General features: G+C 41.9%; 1 protein-coding gene across 5 annotated transcripts in view; it reads right to left on the bottom strand.

The window, feature by feature from the left end:
- Positions 1-9,618: 9,618 nt before the first annotated feature.
- TAOK3 (TAO kinase 3) overlaps positions 9,619-25,380 on the bottom strand; it is a 500,481-nt gene continuing 484,719 nt past the window's right edge. For all 5 annotated transcript variants that reach the window (XM_084868276.1, XM_084868272.1, XM_084868273.1 and 2 more), the window contains 4 exons: positions 20,784-21,023; positions 18,564-18,776; positions 11,997-12,179; positions 9,619-10,975 (listed from right to left, as the gene is read on the bottom strand). In XM_084868276.1, coding sequence (XP_084724402.1) covers positions 10,814-10,975; positions 11,997-12,179; positions 18,564-18,776; positions 20,784-21,023 — 798 coding nt within the window. In that variant the 3' untranslated portion in view covers positions 9,619-10,813. The remainder of the gene's footprint in view (positions 10,976-11,996; positions 12,180-18,563; positions 18,777-20,783; positions 21,024-25,380) is intronic.

Below are 25,380 nucleotides of genomic sequence, written 5' to 3' on the forward strand. Positions count from 1 at the left end.
CAGCCTCCAGATATTTTGCCCTTTTGGATATGGGGTTTCAGAAATGTGGGAGGTCAAGAGACTACCCGGACGGTGAATATCCCTTTTGCTGACCAGCTGAAATGACTGAGACTTGATTCAGGGACGCACACATGCCATTAAACTATAGAAGGAACAACCGTTCATTTAAATTTGAGGGTTGGTTTTGTTTTGTTTTTAAATCACAAAACTTTAGCCAAGTCTCTTTGGCCAAAAAGCACCTTTGTTTTTTGTAAGTGGTTCCGGACCCATGTGTAGTTGTGTGTGAACACCATAACAGTTGGCTAAAGAAAAGCCTACGCACTCTTGTTTTGACTTATAATCCATATAGAAGCAATACTGAAAGGGGGCAGGGGTGGGGACAGATCCATCACTCACAACAGTTGATGTAGCAAAAGAAAGGAAAGGTGTTTGAAGGACCACATCACTGACCTGGTCTGGGGGCGGGGGCAGGATCCCAAGTTAGCTCGACAGGCCCTAAGCCAGGCTGAGCTTTCCTCCCTTTTCGCTGCTGTGCTTTTCCTGGAAAATTGTTGGAAATGTTCCTCTTGTAATCTCTGGGGGCAGATAAGGTAGACAGTAATTTATTTTTTACTTCAGGGGTTTAAAATTTATTTTTAAAAAATATTTTATAAAACAAAAGTTGTAAAGAAAACTACCCTGTTGACCTTAAAAATAAATGTGAAAAGTAATCCACCTGGTTGGTCAGGGCAGACAGTGTAGGAAGAAAATACTTTTTCTGTCTCAACTGTAGTTAACGGTTTTCTTTCAGAAGAAAATGTAACAGTATCCTATCTAATAAAGAGTAATATGCACCAGGCCTGGAGCGGCCAGGCCTTGAGCGGCCAGGCCTGGTGCAGCTGGGCCCAGAGCAGCCGGGCCTGGAGCAGCCAGGTCGGGAGCAGCCAGGTGTGGAGCAGCAGCAGCCAGGCCCGGAGCAGCCAGGCCGGGAGTGGCCAGGCCCGGAGCGGCAGCAGCTGGGCCCCGGGCCCCGAGCAGCAGCGGCCAGACCTGGAGCAGCTGGTTATGGAGCGGCCCTGAGCAACAGAGGCCAGGCTCAGAGCAACAGCTGCCAGGCCTTCTTGCCTGCCCATGCCCCAGGGCTGCTTCTCAGACATGGCTGGAAACTTTTGGGGGAACTTGAGGGTCTGCTGAACTCCATTCAGCAGACTCCAGCTTCTAGTATTTACATATTTATCCTCAAATCAAGTGATGAAGGCTTAGATCTGGATGTGTTGAGTTGTTGTAGCGCTGGGGTGTTGATCTGTGAGTGCCTTGTGTGGGGGTCTGGATGAGGTTGGTTGATCTATTTGGAAGTGTCTTTTGTGTGAAGTGTATCCTTGGGCATGTGGAGGTATTATTGACTTGAGAAAATGCTAAGTAATTGATTTACTACCTGAAAAATTTAAAGTTCTGAAAGTTTAAGGTCTCTTGCCAAAAAGAGGTTTTAAAGCTAACACCTTAATTTTAATGGAGAAAGGGGAGGACAAGCCCTTCCCACCCAGAACAGGTAATCCAATTCCAGCCAGCAGCTATCTTTACATTTGAATGGCTATGCCTTTTGATAGCCTAAGGGCAAGTTTACATGTAAACAAGTTTGCTTCTCAGTTCCCAGGGCAGAAAAAACAAGGTTTAAAATTATTAGATTTTAAAATTTATTCTTAAAAATACAAGTCTATTAATTTAAAAAAAAAAAAAACAAGGAAATTAAAAAACCTGATGAACAATATTAACTTGATTATAATAGAATCAGAGATATGGGAGGGGAGTGGACTGACAATTCTTGGGGAAAAGGGGAGTGGTGGATGCGGGAAGAGACTAAACATAAACTGTGCACCTATGGATGAAGACAGTGGGGGGTGGGGAAAGGGCAGAGGGTGGGGTGGGAACCTGGTGGAGGGGGGAAGAAATGAGGAACCTTTGTAATAATATGAACAATAAAGATTGATTAAAAAAAAAAAGATTTTCAATGATAAAAAAAGAATAATATGCAAATTCTCTGTACCCATAAGCCACGCCTATCAGACAATCAGAAGTGAGTATGCAAATTAACCCAATAAAGATGGCTGTAGCCACAGAGTGAGCAGGAGGCTTGGGTTTCCCTGGCAATGGAGGAAGCCAAGCTTTCTGGACACCCTGGCCAGCCTTGGACTCCACTCAAGGCTACAAAATTTCAATGATAGAAGATAAATAAATCCAACAAAAATGGCAGCAGCCACGGAGCTGGAGAGAACAGGAGGCTTGAGTTGCCCCCGGCAATGGAGGAAGCCAAGCTTCCATAGCCTTCCTTGGCCTTCACTCAAGGCTATAAAGTTTCAATTATAGAAGATAAACAAATCCCAACAAAAAATGGCTGTGGCCATGGAGCAAGCAGGAGGCTTGGCTCTGCTCAAGGCTACAAAGTTTCAATTATAGAAAGTAAATCCCAGATACCAGGATCACCTCCACTTGGATCACCGTGGGGTGTGGCCGGCCTGCAAACTACCATAGGCCCCTTTCCCAGGCTGCCCCACACCCCAAAGGAACCCCCACTCTGATCTGGGACACCCTTCAGGGCAAACCAGCTGGCCCCCACCCATGCACCAGGCCTTTATCCTATCTAATAAAAGAGTATTATGCAGATTGACCATCACTCCAACACACAAGATGGCTGCCCTCATGTGGTCATAGATGGCTGCTCCTGTGTGGACATAAGATAGTCAGCAGGGGAAGGCTGTTGGGAGGGATCAGGCCTGCAAGGGAGGGCAGCTGGGGGTGACCAGGCTGGCAGAGAAGGAAAGTTGGGGGCAACTGGGCCTGCAGGGAAGAGCAGTTGGGGGGGACCCAGGCCTGCAGGGGAGAGCAGTTGGGGGGGACCTGCCTGCAGGGAAGGGCAGTTAGGGGCAAACAGACTGGTAGGGGAGCAGTTAGGCATCAATCAGGCTGGCAGGGGAGTGGTTAGGGGATGATCAGGCTGGCAGGCAGAAATGGTTAGGATCAGTCAGGAAGGCAGACAGGCAAGTAGTTGGGAGCCAGCAGTCCTGGATTGTGAGAGGGATGTCTGACTACCTGGATCGGGCCTAAACAGGCAGTCAGACATCAGTTGAGGGATCCCAGATTGGAGCGGGTGCAGGCTGGGCTGAGGGACACGTGCATGAATTTTGTGCACTGGGCTTCTAGTATTTACATATTTATCCTCAAATTAGGGTCTTGCTATACAAACTGGTATACATAGTTTTGCTCTGTCTTTCCCCAACTAGTGTACTTTCATGCAGTTTATATTCAGTAAACAGGTCAGCATAATTCATGTCATTTTGAATAAATACTCTATTTTATGGATGTTTCATAATAAACTGCTCCAATTCCTGCTGTGATTAGATTATTTCTGGTTATTTGCTATTATAAACTGCTTCAAGAAACCTTTATGTATATAAAGTGCTTTTCAAGAAATATAGTGGAAAAATTCTTAGTATTGAAATATTTCAAAGACTATATACATTTTAAGTGCTGACATTTCTAGCTCTCTATCTCTCTCCCTCTCTGTAAAACATCAATAAAATATATTTAAAAAATAAAAATAAAATCATTTACTGTTCCTCTGAACTGTTTTCTTTGAGATTTTAATCTTCCCAACCACAGTACTTGCTTAGTTATGAGGAATTACAGTAATCTGTTTCCTTATCTAAAACAGATACAGACTCAAATGATTCTGAAAAAGGTCAACAACAACCAAAACGAGGTGTGAAGTGTGTGCACGAGAAGTTCACATAAAAAGAATGACATGCATGAGAAGATATGTTAGTAACATGTTTCACCTATTGGAAGTGGAAGTCACCTTGCCCAAGGCACCTCACTAGGAAGCAGGTGCTCCAGGTTTTGAACCCAGATCTGACTTCAAAGCCCAGTGTATAACCACCATGCCCACTTACAAATCCTCTCTGCGGTTCAGCTGCCTCATGTGAAAAGTGGGTAGTAGGGGGAGAGTCATCTGCCATATTTTCCTCAGGGTTGTTGGGGAACAATGATTTTCTGTTGAGATGCAGTGAATGGAAACATGTAAACGATTAACTTGACCTGACTGACAGAAACAAAGTCTGCAAACAGTCCCTTTCTCCAAGGCCGCTTCCCTCTGTATCACAGGGCAGCTTTAGCAGCCCTCCGGACCCCAGCATTTCTAACACAACTCTGGAACTTGGGAACTGCTCATCATTCTGACTTCATGGCAGAACATATGTAAACGGAATAAGCTAGAAGGTCCTCGTTAAACCCTGATTAATAGGCAAGACCAGAGAAGCATGGATTGATAGCTCTCTAAGACTTAAACATTCACAGAACATGGCCTCAATCCTCTTCTTCACCGGGGAACAAGGGACTTCTGTTCCTATAATGTCTACTTAAAACGCTTCTGTTTTCAGTTGCTTTGGGATACAGACCAGGTCCTCAACATGACCTGTCTCACCATAGCAATAATTACATAAAACATTAAGAGGTATGATTTCACCCCCAGTAGCCTCTCGAGCTTCCTGCCACTCGTCTTCTCATTAAACTCCAAACTTGCTGGCTTCCTCTCAGTTCCTTGAACATGCCAGGCTACTCCCAGTTTGGTCCTTTACAAATGCTGCCTGTGATTCTGCCCCCTACCACCCACTTTCTTGGACAACATCCCTTTCACTTTCTCAGTACCTCTTAAATGACTTCCGGAATCCTTCCCTGACTAGGCCAGGTTCTCTTGTACTATGCTGAGGCAATATTACAATTGTAACTTAAAAATATGTAGGTGTGCTGCAACCGGTTTGGCTCAGTGGGAGAGCGTCAGTCTGCGGACTGAAAGGTCCCGGGTTCGATTCCGGTCAAGGGCATGTACCTTGGTTGCGGGCACATCCCCTGTAGTGGGTGTACAGGAGGCAGCTGGTCGATGTTTCTCTCTCATCGACATTTCTAGCTCTCTATCCTCCTTTCCTCTCTGTAAAAAATCAATAAAATATTAAAAAAAAGAATAATGTTAAATATGTAGGTGTAATTTTAAATTTAATGTTTTCTATGAAACTGGACCCTTCATGAAGGCAAGGGGAACCAATCTCTGCCTTTTAATTGGGCTATCTAGAGACTTCATGTTTAATGTAATTATTGCTATGGTGAGATTTAGCTCTACCACTTTATTCTGTTTTGCTTGCCCCTCTTTTTCTTGATATCTCTGTTCTCCCTTCCCTAGGATTATTTGAATATTGGAATTTATCTATTGAATTTGGGCTTTGGCTTTTCTTTTTTGGTAATTGGAGTTACAATATACATTACTAATTTTTCAGTCTGCTTAGAATAAAAATTGTATCACTTCATGTAAAATTTAGAAGCTTGGCAATATATATGTATTTTAAAATAGTTGAAAGAATATGAGGGAGGCAAATACCTAGATACATGTAAAAATACATTCTTTTTTAACATTTATCTAGATATTTTTACATGTATCTAGGTATTTTCCATTGGTTGGTCTTCATTCCTAGAGATTCAAGTTTTCTTTTGGTATCATTTCCCTTCAGTATGAAGAATTGCGTTAGCATTTCTTATAGATTGTCTGTTGGCAATTCTCAATTTTTCTTCATTTGAGAATGGTTTTATTTGCTTTTCCACAACCCACATGCTTTTATTCTTCAGTGTCTTCAGTTTATCCAGTTTTTAATTGTAATTAGCAGGAAGGATCTACACTGCTTTGCTAAACTGGAACAATAAAAATGTGATTTTTTTTTTTTTTTATATCTTGTCATTTCTATGGCAAAACATATTACGAAATTAGAACCAGAGGGTATATAGAGTTTTTACAGGGGCATGCTTTCAGTTGCCCAGGAATACTCTTTTTTTTCAATCACTATATAAACAAATAATTGCAGAGGATGATAAATTCAAGAAATACACTGACTCAGTTCATTAGACCTCACTGGTAAGCATTCTCCGATACGCTCTGTGACTAATTGTTGCAGCTCCTTCACAATCTTGGTAGCACCCAGTCCTTGTATTGTCATGCCTCATCTTACTCCACTGTTAACTTAGTCTACTGCTGACTTCCTTGTTTCCGTAGAGATTTAAACCACGAACTCCAGCAGAGTGATCCCATCCGTCTTTACTGCTACACTCCCAGGCACACAGTAGGTGCTCAATAAAGACTTCTTGAACGAGTGTATGCTGATCATAGCACTTCTAGTCCCCCTTCCCTACTTTTTCCTTTAGCTATAGCAGTGTTTCCCAACCTTCTCTCATGATGAGAATCACCTGGTGGAGTTGTTAAAACACAGATTCCTGAATCCCAACTAAGAAGTGCTAAACTAGAATTTTTGAGAACATATAGGTAAAATTGCATACCTAACTTAGTGCTCTGTATATAACATCTGTCTTAGAGCACTAGTTAAGTATACAATTTTACCTATATGTTCCCAAAAATTCTAGTTTAGCACTTCTTAGTTGGGATTCAGGAATCTGTGTTTTAACAACTCCACCAGGTGATTCTCATCATGAGAGAAGGTTGGGAAACACTGAGCTATAGCACTTATTACCATGTCAGATCGTTTATTATAATTATTGTGTTTTCAGTTTCCTCCCACCCCCACTGTAAGCTCAATTAGGGGAAGGATCTTTACCTGTTTGAGATACATTTGGCCTGGCATCTGACATAGAAGGTACTCAAGTAAATATCATTGAATGAATCATTGCAAATCAAAGGTAAGCAGCCCTTACTAATACGTACGATGAACCTGCAATAATTATTTTCTTTTTAACTCAAGGGAGTTCAGTGTATGCTGAAATTCTAGGACACAGGCTCTCTGTTGCCATCACAGCAATGCTTTCATACCTGTTCTCTTGCTGCCATTCTGGTTCTTGTCTATTCTCACTGCCTCCTCGTGAAGGTACTTGAGTTGACCTAGTGTGTCCCATGTGTTGAGGGCAGGGATTTATTCCTTCTGGTCTTCCTTCTGGTAACTCTACCTTGGAACACATCACTGACAAACTTGTAAATAAGGAAATTTTATAAAGATCAGGACCTGTCATCTCATAGACATAAGGCCTTTACACAAGCTAGCTAGACATTTTTCACTATGGAGACTAATGGATGAAACAGACTTTATGAAGCTTTTCTGCCATGTTAAAGACTTAATATTCTGATAAGATGACCTGTGCTTAGGAGGGTGTGTTCTGAAACCAGACAGGTCTCCATTCAGTCTCCACCACCACCATGTATGCTGTAAAATGCTTAGTGTCCCAACCACATGGTAAACATAAGCAGGAAATACAGGTTATCTATTTTTCATGGGTCATTATGAGTCTTCTTTCCAGCCTTCCCTTTATTATTTTCTGTGCACCTAACATAAACATTTCAGTGAACTAAGCTGCTTAGGAAACCAGGTGATGACTAGTAATGAATTTATGGTTGGATACATATTTTGTATGTTTTTAGTTTATTATAGTGAACACTAAGGGCCCAGTGCATGAAATCTGTGCACTGGGGGGTGGGGGAAGGTCCCTCAGCCTAGCCTGCCCCCTTTCACAGACTTGGAGCCCTCAGGGGATGGCCTACTGATGCAGGAGGCAAATGAGCTGTTCGGGGAAGGCCCCAGCACCATCACCCCGCTGCTGCAGCCACTACCCGCCACCGCAGGCGCCAAGGTGCTTTCATCAACACAGACTCCAGTCCCTTCACCATGAAAAAATGACAACTTTCTTTAGGCATTTTCAAGATATGTCTTTCATAGGATATGACATTTCTTTCTTTTTAAAAAAATACTCACCTGAGGATATGTTTCCATTGATTTTTAGAGTGTGGAAGAGAGAGGGAGAGACAGAGAGAAACATCTATGTGAGAGGGACTCTTTAATTGGTTGCCTCCTGCATAAGCCATGCCCTTGGTCAGAATAGAACCCGGACCCTGTGGTCAGCAGGCCGAGGCTCTATCCACTGAACCAAACTGGTGAGGGCAGGATATGACCTTTCTTTCTTCTTCTTCTCCTTCTTCTTCTTCTTCTTCTTCTTCTTCTTCTTCTTAATATATTTTATTGATTTTTTACAGAGAGGAAGAGAGAGGGATAGAGAGTTAGAAACACCGATGAGAGAGAATCATCAACCAGCCACCTCCTGCACACCCTCTACTGGGGATGTGCCCGCAACCAAGGTACATGCCCTTGACCAGAATCGAACCTGGGACCCCCAGTCCGCAGGCCGACACTCAGGATATGACATTCTTAATCCCTCCAGCAGCGGACCTTTGTTTTTTCCTCCATGAGTGTGGTGGAAAAACCCTAGATCACCTTCTTGGATTCTTATAACCCAAGTTACCAAGAACACTGCAAGTGGCGGTGTACAGGGAGCATAGCCAATGAGTGGTAAGAAAAAGTGTTTACACTCCAACTGGTTTGGCTCAGTGGATAGAGTGTTGGCCTGCAGACTAAAGAGTCCCAGGTTTGATTCCTGTTAAGGGCATGTACCTTGGTTGGGGGCACATCCCCAGTGGGAAGTGTGCAGGAGGAAGTTGATTGATGTTTCTCATCAATGTTTCTATCCCTCTCCCCACTTCTCTGTAAAAAATCAATTAATATATTTAACAAAGAAAAGGTATTTCCTTTGCAGCTCATGTGTAGAGGACCCCTGCCATGGTCAGGTCCACATGCCCCTGAGGCTGGCAGCCCCCAAGGCTGGCAGCCAGCCCCATGTTGTGGGTGCTGGTGCCCGTAGGCCTGGAGTGGCGGGGGGTTTTCTGGGACTCCAGGCACTCAGGGCCTATGTGCGTGCCTACAGGCTAGGAGCGGCCTGGGTCCCAAGGATGTTCCCAGGACCCAGGCTGCTTGGCACCTGTGTATGCAAATTAACCCACCATCTTTGTCAGGTTAATTTGCATACTCACTTTTGATTGGTTAGGGAGCATAATGGAGGTACGGTCAATTTTACGTTTCTCTTAAGAATATGAGACCTTACTGAGATTGTCTTAACTCAAAAGCCATATCCTATAAGACTTAGTTATATATTTTACTACTTCATTGATGTGCAAATAAAATCTATAATAAAAGCATAATATGCTAATTAAACCAGACAAACTTCCAGTCAAAGCCATGGCAGCAGGAGCCAAAGCAGAGTCAGCTGCTGCCACAGCGGGGGACTGAGCCCCTTGCATGAATTTCATGCATTGGGCCTCTAGTTATTCTAATAAAAGCAGAATATGAGAGGTGGGGGTCTATTATAGTGGGATTTCAAATATCTGGCTATGATGTTCTCTTCATAGCATGCCTTTCTTTAAGGGTGCCCAATTTCTCTCCTTAGCAATCTGTACTTCTATGCATGACTGGCACATTGGTGTGTGTGTGTGTGTGTGTGTGCGCGTGTGCACGCGCACGCACATGTGTACACATGTGCCTTTTTCCATTCTTAAGGATAAAAAGGTGCCATTGAACTCTTTAAATAGCACAACACTATTTCCAGTCTCGTAGAGCTTGGGAGGCACAGCTTTATCTGAGGATCTTGAATGGCTCTTCTCGGAGTAACCGGGGCTACGGAGAACGGTTTGTGGAGGGTGGCTCTCCATCTCAGCGGTGAACTGGTAAACCTAGAAGGGAAACTTCCTGCTACAATAACACAGCAAGGCGATGTGATGAACACTTTTATTTACAAATATAATTAAAAGCTCTGACAGTTATCATGCTCTTCCTTGGAACCTGAAAAATGTTTGTTTGTTTTTTAAAGTGCATGCAAAAGAAGTAAAGCCTTTTTTTTTTCATCATTTTTTATTGTAAGAAAATACACAGTTTGAAAGTGTGAATAATGCAATATTTATGACCAAGATATGGGACTTCGGGAGGGGGAGGGAAATAAAGAAAAAGATCAAGATGATCTGATTGAGAGACAGTGTTGAACTCCAAATACTGAATTGGAAAAAGGAGGGAGGTGGGGAGGAATAGGAGGAGGAAGTAAAAAAATTTGATCAGAGAAACAGTTAAAATACAATATGAAAATAAGTAATACCTCTCCTTAAATTCCTTCTATACACAAAATACACGATTTGCCAAAGCCCAATTTGTGCTACTGGGATTCTGTGAGCTCCTTAAGTGTATTCACATCCTCTGCAACAGCAGAAAATGATTATGATACAATCAGAATATGCTGAAGACAAGTTAAACTCTTGCCAGCAGGTTCTTAAAAATCACAAGATCTCTTCACCCCACCCCCCACCCCCCATCCCCAAAAAAGTAATAATATGTCACCACTGATATGTACATCACAATTAGTTTCTGTAAAATGTATCAAATTTTCAATCTTTAATAAAACTTTGTGTTTTTTTTTAATTCCTGATGAATAAATACCAAAAAAATAAAATAAAATAAAATAATGCAGCAGCTAGTTAAGGTGTAAGGCTGCGGATATTGTGTCTCTCTCCCCCTTGGCATTTATTATTATTAGTTTTTTGCTTTACTTTCACAGATTGGTGGTAATGAGTGATTGCTTAGAGCAATATACGTCCACATTTGTTGTTGGTTTATTGGTTTTTTAAAAACTGTCTCCAAAGTTTTCACTGAAACATTTTAAATCACATCAATACTGTGACGTGTACTATGAGTAGAAGAGATGGCCAGGCTTTGGCCAGCACTGAAAGTTGACACGGGGGGAGGAAGGGGCCCCTGATGGAGTAAGAATAAACAGGCACTAGTCCGACACGATGTCAGTAAGAGTAAGAGAGAGAGAGAGTGAGAGCAACGCCCGTTAAAATGGGGAATGTGGTTTTGCAGGGTCTGAATTTTTTTCTGTTTTATTTTTATTTTTTTGTAAATGGCAAAAAAATTTAATCTCATCTATAGTCCTCCTTAGGAAAATCTAATGTAACCAAATTCCCAAATCCCATTCTGAGGCTCTCCATGTCAAAAGTTTCAATCTCTCGCTCTTGCCTTTCCAATAGATACTTTATTCTCTCGCTGCGTTCCTTCTGAAGGGCAGCCAGCTCTTCCTCAATCTGAAATAAGCACAATGAGCAGATTGTTAATAGAAAGGATCTACCACATGTACACATGCCCATATACCCACACATATGACATAGGGACCCACAGGAACTCAGAGTAAACTAAATGGGGGCAGGCGGGAGGGTCCTGTGGTATATGTCTTGTATCTAATCCATTACATCTAAAACTTGCTCACAAGAATAAAAATGCTTGGGGCCACCTGGGGCTGTGGCTCTACCATTCTAGCAAGCTAAGCAGCTGGGCTGATGAAGGTCAGTGTCCTGTCTCAGCGGGAGAAAACTCAGGAGAAGGTAAAAGACACTCAAGCACAATTAGGCTGTGCTGCTATCCCACAGAGAGCCAAATGCCCCCTGGGTCAACAGCAATTTAGTTCTAGAAAGGAGCTGGCATGGTAGTCTTCATGTTGGTCTCAGGGAAGTACCGAAGTACAAATAACTGGTTCAGCAAATAAATGGTCAACAACAGCTTGGAGATGCTTTATGAAATCTTTTCCACTTCATATTTAAAGCAATGAATATTTTAATTCAGATAACATTTAGTATGCATGGTAATATCAGCCTCTCTTCATTTCAATTTTTTAAAAGAGCCTTGCTGGTGATTTCTTTTCATTTGGAAATAGCTAAAAAGGAAAGCCAAATCTGCACTTGGCTTCCTCAAGCCATTTAGCAGCCATGCTATCAGCTCGTAGTGCTTTTTACATGTCATATCAACTACCCAGTAACCTGTATTCCTCTGGCTGGGAAGGTGGGGGATTTCCTAGCAGAGTAATAGAAAGAGCTTATGATCTGGGATCAGATTTATGCAAGTAACCTAACCTTGCTGAGCCTTAGTATCCTGCCTATAGAATGGAGATTATGCCTATCTCTCAGGTACTGGGATGTAGAAGCAGGTAGTAAGTGAACAGTGTCTACTCTAATCCCCCGTTACACAGGCAGGGCTCAGCGAATGGCAGCTTCCTAGGCTGTGCCCCATCCTCCACCCAGCTGCACAGGCCCCACAGGAACACTCTCATACCTTCTGCTCAAGATGTGCTCTGCGCAGAGACACCCTCTGCTCTAGCTTCTGGAGCTCACGTTCATGTTGTGCCTCTGTTTGCATCTTGATTTTGCTCTGATAGGCATTGAGCAGCTCCATTTCCTGCTGGAGCTGTAGCCTCAAGGCCTGGCATTCTGCTTCTTGAGCCTCATCTAGCCGTAACTGCGGGCACAGAAGACATACACTGTAATTCACGCCTCGCTTACAGCATGTAGTGACTACGGGAAGATGTTTCGGTATTCGGATTGTAACAGGTCCTCTCAGAAAAAAAGAGATGCCCTGGGTACATCCAGAGTTAGGAATCAAAAATAGTACACTCAGCCCAATGGGCTACACACTTCTTAAAACAGTCATACACACACACACACACACACACACACACACACACACACACACACACACACACCCCAGCAGGAGTTAGGAATGCTACACACTCCAGTGATTAAACGTGGGATCTTAGAGGCAGACACCTGAGCCTAAACTGGAGCTCCACCATTCACTTAGGTGTGTCACTTTGGCAAGTTACGTAATCTCTCCCAATCTCTCTCTCTCTCTTTTTTTTTCATCTCAGGAAAATAAGTTCTAAACAACAAGTGCCTAAGATTGGTGTGAAGATTAAATGAAAGAATCCATATAAAATCTTAAGGCATAGTCCTTGATGTATATACCAACTATTAATAGTTATTGTTATTTTGGTTTTGACTAACCATTTCCATATTTAGATATCTTTATCCTAAAATCAAAATACATTTATATAACCTTAGGTCTAAAAAAATACAATGAGTCCACTTGAGGAATACAACATAGTGCCGTTATGCTCCTAGCAAGTAGTGTTGGTCCTTGTGGTTGGCTATGTATGGCCAGCCAACCTAAAACTCAAATGGCTCAAAATCTCTTCCCCACAGCAGGTAGCCTTGATCATCTTAAGGGGCACATTCTGGTTTGAAGCAGTAAAGCCAGAGCATAAACCAGCCTGATCATTTCTCTCGCTTCCCTGTACCACCTAAACTTTGTGTTTGTTACGCACGATGATACTGATCCTGTGTGGGGAACGGGCCCAGCCAGCCAGCAGAAATGACAACCTTTGTTGAGCATAGCTGAAGGTTTGGGCCACGAGCAGAAGTATGTTTAGGGATGATGACCCTCCTGTCTCAGGCTTGGGTTTGTCTAGATTTGGCAAGCCCTCAGTTCGGCTGGGAACTCTTGAGATTAGAACCCTTGAATTAGACATTTCTACTGAGTTTATCAGCACATATCCAGACACATAGACCACTTTGCCAAGATAGTTATCATTCACCTTATGCTTCCTTCCATATCTGTACAATGTTGAGATACAAAGATGCACAAGACAATTACCAATATATCTCAATATGTTGATTGAGAAATGACTCTTTGAAATATTAGAATAGTTTTAGAAAGTTATTTGCATAGTGCCTTCTTAAGTGCTTTTGGAGACATATACTATATAGTAAATAAATACAAAATAAATAATGCAACCATATTTCCAAGGTGCTTTCCAATAATTCATTTTAACCAGCTTTCACTGAAACCCTAAAGAGGATCTCTCTCATTTTCCTAGTGAGAAACAAAGGCAGAAGAAATACTAGACAAAAGAACAGTCTATCTGCAGCAGGGACAGCCTTACCGATAAATGCCAAAGGGTTTACTGACCCAATGAGATTGTTATCAATTCCCTCCTGACATGGGAGGCCCTTACCAATAAAGGGAATGAAAGTCTGTTCATTTCTCCTCGTCTGTGTTAATTGCTATAAGCCCTGGTCATGTGGGGAAGGCTTCTCCTGTGGGCATTGGAGACCACTGAAGAAACATCGCCAGCTCCTCTTACTTCTGGCATTCTATTATTAATGTCAGTAACTATGTTATTCTGTACCAGCTCTGACTCTACAAAAGTGCCAGTCTAGAAATCAGAGTATATTCCAGTATTTGCTATTGATCCCCCAAGGGCTACACATACCAAATTCATCACAACATTTTAAAGTAAAAGTAGAGGTAAATATCATGTCTGTTTTGTAAAGTGAGTTAAACTGAAGAAAAGGATGCGATAGAGGCAGCATGACATAGTAGTGGCCAAGCACACAGGCTTATAAGCTCACCTGAAAATACGTTCAAATCTTAGCTCCTGCTCCAATTAGTCATGTGACCCGAAGTCAGGAGTTGGCACACTACAGCTCAAGGGCTAAACCTGGGTTGCTGCCAGTTTTTGTAAATAAAGTTTTGTTGAAACACAGACATGCCCATTTAGTTTGTATTGTCCATGGCTACTTTTGTACTACAATAACAGAGTTGAGCAGTTGTGACAGAGATCCTGTGCTCCACATGTGCCTAAAATATTTACTACCTGCCCCTTTATAGAGAAAGTTTGCCAACTCTTGCCCTAAGCAAGTGGCTCTATTTAAACAAATCTTAGTTTCCTTATAGGTAAACCAGGGTTAAAACAGTAATGACTTCAAAGGAGTTTCACAAAAATGAACAAACACTTAGAAAATACTTAAAACAATGCCTGGCACATGGTAAGCAGTCAGTAAAGGACTGCTGTAATGATCATCTATGTTTTTCTCTCCTTGCTGCTGCAGAGAAAAGGCTGTTACCTTTTATCCAAGGGCAATCTTGAACCTACATTGCTGACACATTATCTCCCACCTTCTATAACAAGCGTTTAGTGAGCACTTGTTGTATGCCAGGCATTGTTGCAGATGCTGAGAGTACAAAGATGAACTAGATAAAAATCCTCTCAACCTTTATGTCCCTATCAACTCCCTCCCCCTCTCCTTCCCTCAGCGCCCCCGTACACCGATCTTGCACTCCTCATTCTGATCCTATTCCTCTCCTTATTTGCTTACATCAAGGTCACTAATGAAGGCTCTTCCAAGCAGCGTTTGATATTATAGATTGCCCCTTTCCCCCTGAAATCTTTCTCTTATCTTCTGATACCACACCCCCGCTTGGTTTTTCCCTCTCTCCTCTCCTTTTCCTGGCACACCTACCTTACTAGACATTAAATATGGGTGTTTCTCAGGGCTTTGTTGTGGGCACTCTTCTTTCACTAATCTTGCTTCCTAAGGAATCTCATCTATTCCAAAGACTCCAATTACCATCTACAAGCAAATAGCTCCCACAGCTGTACCTCTGTTTCAGACTTCTCTTCTGAGGTCCACGCTAGCTTATCACCTAGAAACATCTTCACTTGGATGTTTCCCAGGCCATCAAGCTCAACATGACAAATATTAATCATATTTCCCTTCCCCCATCCCAATCTGCTCCACTTCTCTTTTATTATTTTTTAACCATATAGGTAAATGGTAGTACCATCTACCATTTTGTTCAAACTAGAGACTTGGGAGTCATCTTTAATACCTCATTCTCCACATTCAATCACTTTCTAAGTGCTTTCAAATCTATCTTTTGCCTATATCTCAAATTTAGTCACTTCTCCTTTATCCCAATGATCCCTCTTTGGTCTAGCTACCCATATCCTTATAGATCCACCCTTGCTATCTCTCAGGACATTCTCCTCATGTCACCAGAGTGATTGTTCAAAAAATGCAAATCTGACATTAGTCCCCTCCTTAATACTCATTAGTGGCTTGCCATTGCTTCTAGGATAAAGATAAAAATTTTTAAGAAAGTTTGCAAGCCCTTATATGACCTAGCCCAGTGGTCGGCAAAACGTGGCTCTCAAGCCACATGCAGCTCTTTGGCCCCTTGAGTGTGGCTCTTCCACAAAATACCATGGCCTGGGTGAGTCCATTTTGAAGTGGCATTAGAAGAAGTTCAAGTTTAAAAAATGTGGCTCTCAAAAGAAATTTCAACCGTTGTACTGTTATCTGGCTCTGTTGACTAATGAGTTTGCAGACCACTGACCTAGCCCATTTACCCTCATCTTCTTCTCATTTAGGCTTTTTGCTTCTCTATGTTCTAAACATACTGGACTTGAATTCTAGAACAGTGCCACTGTCTTTCTCATCTTTAAAAATGCTGTTCCTTTTGCCTGGGATGTGCTTCTTACACTTCAGTTTAAATGATCACTGTGTCTGAGACCTTTCCATGTCAGCCTACCCCTCCTGGTTTACACTCTATTAACACACTGCACTTGCTCTGTCATTACAATGAATAGACTTTTCCTCCACTCTTATATCTGTTTATCTGTTTCCTCCACTCTTCTTCAGGTTCCATGAAGACACAACTGATGACTGACTTATTCACCACAGTGTCCAGGATGCCTGGGTACAGTATATAAACATTCAATATATACTTATTGGACAAATGAATGAATGAATATACTGGCTCCTATCCTTAGCCTAAGGACATGTTTATTAAGCCTTTCCCAGTAAACAGAAGTCATTCTTTTAACTGTGTGTTCTAGCTAGTTCTTTCTCCTTTCCTCCACTTATAAAGATCTGGGAAAAGCATTCTCACAGTTTCTCTCTCATACAATAACTTTAAAAAAATGTATTTCTAGCCGAAACCGGTTTGGCTCAGTGGATAGAGCGTCGGTCTGTGGACTGAGGGGTCCCAGGTTCGATTCCGGTCAAGGGCATGTACCTGGGTTGCGGGCACATCCCCAGTGGGGGATTCCTCTTCTTTACTCTCTGAAAAATCAATAAAATATATTTTTAAAAAATGTATTTCTATTGATTTCAGAGAGGAACGGAGAGGGAGAGAGAAAAACATCAATGTGAGGGAGAATCATTGATTGACTACCTCCTGCACTCCCCCTAGTGCCCTTGACTGGAATCGAACCCAGGATCCAGCAGGTTGACACTCTATCCACTGAGTCAAACTGGCTAGGGCTCGCCTAATCACTTTTTCAATGTACTATCTCGCCTTCCATTCCCACCACTCCACTGATTGTGACAATCAATGGACAAATCCACTGCTAGGTCCAAGTGGTCTTTCTGCAACATCTAAAATCCACTAGAAATGCTTGTTCTGGCTTCTGCGATATGCTCTCTCTGGTTCCCCTCCCACATTGCTGATTATTCATCTTCTTCGTTCTACTTCTATTCAGCCCTCACATGTTGGTGTCCACAACTCTGTCCTTGGACTCCTCCCTCTCTAATACTATCTCCTGTACCTGGATCTCAGGTTTCCCTAAAGCTACAACTGCCACCATATAATAATGATGCCTAACTTCTTGTCTTTTATCCTGACACTCTCTTGAACTCTAGACTTCCATCTCTGTGCCACTCTACTTGGATACTGACATAGCTCAGATAACATGTCCACAACTCAGCCAATTATCTACCAGGCACCTAAACTTGCCCTTCTTCTATTTATCTTGGTAAAATGATGACCTATCCCACTGTTATCAAACCTATCTTTCAACGATAACTAACTTCGATCTCTTAAATATTTCTATCTCCTAAATATTTCTCAAATCCTCCTCCTTCCTCCCCTTTGCCATTAGCATGTTGTCTCTTAGTTCAGGTCTTTATTCCCTTTCCCCCCTGGACTATTACAATAGCTTCCTAACAGGTCTCTTTGCCTATATGTGACATATTACCACCAGTATTTATCACACAAATTTGACCCTTCGCTTTCCTTCTTAAAATGGGCTTCAGGGGCTCTCCATTGCCTCTACAATGGCTTTTGAGGATCCGGCCTGCTTCCCTTTAAACTCCTGCCCTATCTACTACTGATAGTTCCTCACATGTGCCATCCTGTGTTGGGATTTTGAATCTTTGCATATACAGTATCCTCTGCTAGTAATAACTTTTTCTCTTGTCTGTTTGGAAAACTATTCTTCTTTAAGACTCATCTCCATGTGAAAACTCCAATTACCAGGCAAGCTCCCATCTCTGGCTTACCAACACGTTTATGACCTCTCTATTTTAGGCTCCCACAATCCTCCCCCTCAAACTTTGGGCTCACACCAAAGTTTTTTCAGCCCCCAAATGCACACTTTACAACCTTTGGACCTTTGCGTATGTAGGCCCCTTTCCACAGAACCTGTTTACTGCAGTAAGTTTCTTCAGTCTTCGTGGCTCTTGATGAAAAACTTTCCCTGGACTAGATTAGTTGTTCATACTTACCCTCCGCAGTCCCCCACCCCCCCATCTCCCATTTCAAAGCATTTATTATGCTTTATTTTTATTTTATGTTTTCTCTCTAGCTCACCGCTCTCTGAGCCCAGCAGGGTGCTGAACACAGATGCTAGTAAAAGTTTATTGAATGAATGTGTCTGTGCATCTTACTCATTTACGCCTGACATTGGTTGAGCAATTTTTGACGAATGAAAACATGATATTATATGTAGTATCTATCACATTTTGGCCTCAGAGTCCCTATGTGCCACAGATCTGATTTAGCTTGGTATTCCTTGAGTTCCATCTTATACGACACACTCCAGCAAGTATCCGAATCGGCTTGGGATTATTCAGCGTTGTCATTTCCTCAGTGCTCTGGGCAGAAAAACACCAATATCCTAAATTTGTGCAAGAATCATCTTGAGAGCAAAAGGCTGGATCTTGAGTTTTCTTGATTCCCAAAACTCTTGAAGCCATGGCACCAAACCTAACCACTTACCGCTTGAGAGGCCATCATTTCATTTATACTCTGTTCATACTGCTCTGCCAAAATGGCAAGTTTTCTTGTCTGCTCATCTTTCAATGTCTTTAAGATTGTTTTGTGCTCATTCTTTGGAGTAACTTCCAACTGGTGATTCTTGAGTGCTTTATACTGTTTGGTCTGTACTTTGCAAGTGTCCTGAAACTGTTTTTTAATTTGCATTTCCATGGCCTGTGTGATAAAGTGACAAAAAGAAAATAAAGACACATCAGTAAATACAGCAAGTCTTCCATTGTAATGATAAAATACAGGTGCTGGGACCATCTGTCTTTTTGTACAGTGACCCACACCACAATAACAAATAATACATATGACACAGCAAGAGTTAACTCTATCAATACTTTTGGTTTTATATTAAACTAGAAGCTGGTTTACAAATTCATGCACCAACTAGGGTCCCTTGGCCTGGCCTGTGGGATTGGGCTGAAACTGGCTCTCCAACATCCCCCAAGAGGTCCTAAATTGCAAGAGGGTGCTTACCAGGCCAAGGGACCCCATCAGTGTATTATAGAGGCCAGGGAGGACCTTGGGAGGGCTTCAGGGTGTGTTCAGCCCATATCACTCAGTCCTGATTGGCCAGATCCAAGCATAAAACTAACCTACTAGTTGGAGATTCTGCCCCCTGGTGGTCAGTGCATGTCATAGCAAGTGGTTGAGTGACCTTAGCATATCATTAGCATATTATATTTTGATTAGTTGAACGGCCAACAAGTCGACTAGACACTTAGCATATTAGGCTTTTATTATATAGGATAAATAGAAATAATTTTGAATTTATGAATGGATGAAAATATGAATTGTTACAAGGGAATTACAACTCTAAGCAGATTGTAGCATACTATACAGCTCAGTTTGTTAAAAGTTTGTTTATTATGTTAATGGTTTCCTAATCAAAATCTTTAGTGTCCTCTATTATTTGTTGTTTTTCCCCATTTTTTGTTGCCCCCTCCTCATTTCCAAGTAAGAAAAAAAGATGACAATGTATAAGCCAGCTTTCACTGTTCTGTGTTTCCTTGACAATTACACCAAATTCAGCATAAATAAAAAGGAAAAGTGATTTTAGTATTACCCCTGCCCCCTCTTAAGAGGTTATACTATGTGTAGCAATATCAAATATGCATTTTGGCTAGGAGAAGGTGGGGTGTATTATAAGTCCAAAGGCATTCCATCAGCTTGCCTCACAATCACATGAGTATTTCTTGAACCCCTGGAGGAGTTGTGATTACAGGGATCACTGGCTAGGATTTGGCTAGAGAGGAGCATGGCCAGAGTTATCGAGTGGTTCAAATCTGTGTCAAAACTGACAGTGTCTCCCTTGACATAGAGCAATAGTCTAGTCCAGTGGTTGGCAAACTCATTAGTCAGCAGAACCAATTATCAACAGTACAACGATTGAAATTTCTTTTGAGAGCCGAAAACCAACTTCGAGCATGGTCCACAAAGTTTCAATTGCACTGTATCGTGCCCGCCTGCACGGGGTATTTTGTGGAAGAGCCACACTCAAGGGGCCAAAGAACCACATGTGGCTTGGGAGCAGCAGTTTGTCGACCACTGGTCTAGTCTATATAGCCCATTTATCACTCAGCCACAATGATCTGGAGGCAGTTAGGGACTGAGGAACTCCATCTCTCCGGTGCAGGCACATCTAGATTCACTGCTGATCCCCCAAATATGGCAGATGTCACTCTTTCCTAAAAGCTTGGTGTGCTTTAGCATCTTTTTCAATACAGTCCTTTTCGATTGGTAGTGCTGTTACCAATCATATGACTGGTCTGACAGATGAAACTTATCTGCCCTACACCTGCCAGGTAGCTTTCTTATTTCCTGGTTTTAGAATCATGGGTTGCTGTTGGCCCATACATTACATTTTTTCAAAGGGCAGGTCATGAGGCAGTCGGAGAAATTACGTAACGAATATAAACAAAAAGGGAAAGATCATCTTGTAGAGAGGCTTCCAAACCAGCCTGCCCAGCAACATCTCTTCAGGAGTTTGTTCTGTACAGAATCTTGTGCTTCACATCTGGAGAGTCTCATTCAGTAGATGCAGCGTCCAGAAATTTGTAATTTTGAAATGCCGCTCAGATGATTCTGACTGTCATCATCCACGGGTAAGAGCCACTGCTCCAGGCCCACTGTGTTCTGGAGCACAGACAGGGCAGTACTTCCATTTCCTCTTACCTTTAAGTTTTTTGGCTGTTGCCGGAGTTCCATGACATGCTTTCTGTGCAGTTCCCTTTCCCGCCTCTTATTGTACTCCAGCTGGTTTTCCAGTTCAGTCTGGTGCTGTAGACGGATCAGATCCATGCGTAGCTTCTGTAACGTGTGCAGCTGCCGGTACTCTAGCTCTCGGGTGGACTCATCATGCCGGATCAGCATGGCGTGCTCCATTTCCTTCTGGGTCCGCTTTTTATTCAGTTCCTGCGTTCAGGAACAAAAGATAAAGGGAGAGAAATGAATGGAGACAGACTGGATGGGATTCACAACTGAATGAGGGAGGGCAAGGAACAGCACTAAGAACTCTCTTAATTAAACCTACTAGGGTTTGGCGGCAAAACCTAATGAGATTAGGTTAACAATCCCTGGAGATTTAGGTTCTGTATGCGGGGCCACCATTTTTACAAGATGAGCAACTTCCCAGCCATCACAATGACTACCTGTAAACTGGGAATAATTCTACCCAAGCCCTTCTTACCTCACAGGGCTGTTGTGACCCTTACTTAGATGGTGTGACATGCACAGGTCTAAATACACGTTTCTTCAGTGAAAACTGGTTCTGAATCCTGACTGCCCATTAAAATTACACGAGGAAGCTTTTAAAACATAAGATGATTGAATCCCACAACCTGAAATTCAGATAATTGTCTGGGGTGGGACCATGACATCAACAGTTTTAAGGGTTCCCCAGGTGATTCTAATAGGCACTCAGAGCTGAGAATCACATAAGTAAATTGATAATGTCTGCAGTGTTCTTATGGGAAAATACCTTTTTTTCCCTGGTATGTATCAGAAGTAGGTCAATTATCTATTTTTTTTTTTCAATCTCAGTGTTCACTGCATGCTGAGGAAAAGCAGAGATCTTTCTCCTTTTATCTCGTACATTATAGTCTGTTTGATCATTTCTAGTTCTAGTCATTCTGTTCTTACCACTTCTGCTCATGTCTCTCTCTTCTGTTGAAGTGGGGGAAAGAAAGGAAACTAGAAAAAAAGGAGGGATAAGTTCGGTGAAATTTTTTCATTCACCAGTTCAAGAATATTTCCTGAATAGCACTATATCAAAAATCTGAACCATGTGCTCTGGGTGCATAAAAATGTTTACTAAGCCACACTATCCTCAACTTAGGAACTGCATTAGACAGGTATGAAAGTATATGTTCAGCTCACAGCTAAATGAATCCATTTATTTTCTCTACTAGGAATTTGAAATTCAGATTCATAAACAGTGAATCTTTACGTATAGCTAGAATGGAGGGGCATATAAAAACTACATATGTGGTAGCCACCCGCTGCTATGAAGGCTGAGTGATTAGAGAAAGCTGAGCTTCAGAGCAAAAATAAAAAAGAAAGAAGAAGTACAGGGAATATATTGATGCCCAAGTTCCTGACTGGTTCTAAGCACTCCTGTAGGTACAGCTGTACTATTGCTATTGGGTTTTATGAGACATTCCTATATTTCCATAGTAAATTCCCTGCTTTTGGCTTAAGCTAGCTCAAGTAAATTTTAGTAACATGTAAACCAAGAATCTTAATTCATAAAGGGAAATAAGTTTATGTATAAATTAAATTAAAAAAAAAAGACAGAGCAAGTGCTAAGTGCTATAAAACAGGTAAAAACCTTATGCTGTGAGATTTCCGAAAAGTGTAATATTACTACTACATAAAAAGGCCAAGGGGAAAGATTTTGAGTGGGGCTTTAAGTTAGAATGATAGGTTGGCTCTCTTCTCTAATGGGATCCACTATGGAAGAAAATGCAATTTATTTATTACATATAATTATCAGTAACATTTGCATATTTGTGTGGATGAGACTATCTTGCTACCTGGGCCTTCTATCCTGAAGACAAGTCCTCTACACAGCATAGCCTCTATTACTGGAGCAAAGCCACTAATCAGTCATTAATGTATTATACAAGTTACCCTATGCGTCAGGCACTGTTGCAGGCACCAGGGAAAGAGCAGTGAACAAGCACACCCCCTTGTGGAGGTTATTTTCTAGTGGGGAAATACCAGAAGTGCAATTAACCTTTTTTTTTAAGGAATATAACATAATATCCCAGTGCATCTCCCTGTATCTCCTCCTGCTTTTACTTTTCCTCCTTTAATTTTTCTCTTTGCCTGAGCCATCAAATGTCATCTTTTAAAAAACCACTAACTGGCCCCTAGGTGGCACTAAAGAACAGTGAGCCCTTTTCAGAGACTAAAGCTATTTTAGTCCATTGACCAAGAGAAGCCAAGGAAAGTCCTTGAAATGGGTAAATATCCTGTTCCTAAGTCACTATGTCATGTTGAACCTTTGAGTACCAGGTCTCCCAATACTGGGCACTTATACATTCCACACTTTCCCAAACTGAGAAGTCCAAACTGCATCTGAGCTGCCCAGAGCTCTGAACCCCCTGGGGGGCGGGATTAAAGATCAAAGCAAACCATACTTTCAGAAGAAATCAAATGCTTCTTCTTATGTTTAATGGAATGCTACAGGATGTTGTTCATCAGAAGTACCTGGGTTACAAGCTATTTGTCTTACCCAGCTAATTCTGACATATACTAAAGCTTGAGACAGGGTGTAAGTCACTTTCAGCTCTTCCAATGATTCATGGACAGCTCTAGGCAAGTCTCTTAATCCATGTTTTATTTTGCATAGGTATAAAGTGAGGATAACTTTTCCACCACCAACTGCCATTCTTGTGAAGATGAAAGAACTTAAGAAAATGCTTCAGAATACATAAACATGTCATTATTATTTTTCTCTATTCAGAAGTTAATGTCTTAAAACTAGTTTTTATAAACTACTAGAAAGTGAAATAAACATGATACTGAAGTGGCTTTTCTGTTATAATAGGTTGTTCCCTTTACCTTTAATTCATACATCTGAGTTGCTGAGATTTAAGATGGTAAGCTGTCTATAATATTGCAAAACATGGGGGGGAAACATTATCCAGTGCTGTGCCTACATAATAATGTGAAATGTGCTTTCAAGTTCTAAAAATGACTTCATATATTTTAATCCTAATTGCAGCCCTATGAGGTGTTGACATTATAAGGCTTTACCCCTCTTATACATGATAGAAAGGAATTTGGGAATTTAGAGACTAACCTAAGATCATATAACTTCTATAAAGCAGAACTGAGGCTAAAAGTCAGGTTTTTAGATTTTCGACATTTTCCATTAAAAGATGTCCCAGTGAAGGCTTATATTTTTCTGTTTTATGCTTTATCAATCTGTGGTACTATATTTGGGAGAATTCCTCTATGCTAGCTAGACAACTACAATGGTTGCTTCATCGTACAAATGACATAAAGTAGAGCCATGCCATGTGCACACCTGTAGCTTATACAAATTCAACGAAGTAAGAAAAAATACAAAAACAACTGTCATGAACAGGTGATTCTGCCCACCAGTGTACTCCATGTATATGCCCTAGAAGAAGTGTGAAATGGGAAACATCACCTACTTTAAGCATCTTGCCAAGTTGAGTTTAAGCTTAGTATTGAAACAGGTATTTTCACATACCATGGCCCCTAAGTACATCACCAAACTTTGTGTGAATCTGCCTCCTGTGTAAGACGTGGGTCCAGGGTGTGCTCCCTAATTAACCCTTCATAACTGTGGCCCAATCATTCTACTTTTTTTTAAAAAAAATTTCAGTGGAAAGTGCTGTTGACTTCTTTAAAAGCAGTTGTCCTCATACCCACTGAGGTTGAGTAAGAACTAGAATTGAAAAATTTTAATGGAACCCTATCTGGTTCGGCTCAATGGATAGAGCATTGGCCTGCAGACTGAAGGGTCTTTGGTTTAATTCTGGTCAAGGGGACTATCCTCAGTAGGGAAAGTGCAGGAGGCAGCCAATCAATGATTCTCTTTCATCTTTGAAATCAATAAAAATATATTTTTAAAAAAATTAAGTGGAGATGCTGTCAGCCTAAGACATTTAATGCTTTCTTAGTTTCAGTTCATAGTTTCATAACTGGTTAGAAAACAGTGGGCATCTGTGTGCAGTGATAATAATGGAAGAGGCTCAACCTAGTCTATGTTGATCTTTTAAAAATCCTACCTAATAAAAGAGTAATATGCAGATTCACCATCACTCCAATACACAAGATGGCTGCCCCCATGTGGTCAAAGATCCTGCCCTCATGTGGACACAAGATGGCCACCACAAGATGGTTAGCAGGGGAGAGCAGTTGGGAGGCATCAGGCCTGCAAGGGAGGGCAATTGAGAGGGACCAGGTCTGCAAGGGAAGGCAGTTGGAGGTGATCAACCCTGCAGGGGAGGGCAGTTAGGGGTGACCAGGCTGGCAGAGGAGGGAAGCTGGGGGCAAACAGGCTGGCAGGGGAGCAGTTAGACATTAATCAGGCTGGCATGGGAGCGGTTAGGGGGTGATCAGGCTGGCAGGCAGAAATGGTTAGCAATCAGGAAGGCAGGCAAGCGAGCAGTTGGGAGCCAGCAGTCCTGGATTGTGAGAGGGATCCCAGATTGGAGAGGGTGCAGGCTCGATTGAGGGACACCTTCCCCCCACCCCCTGTGCATGAATTTCGTACACCAGGCCTCTAGTGTTT

Source organism: Pipistrellus hanaki (genome assembly GCF_964339955.1).
Source record: "Pipistrellus hanaki genome assembly, chromosome: 19".
NCBI lineage: Eukaryota > Metazoa > Chordata > Mammalia > Chiroptera > Vespertilionidae > Pipistrellus > Pipistrellus hanaki.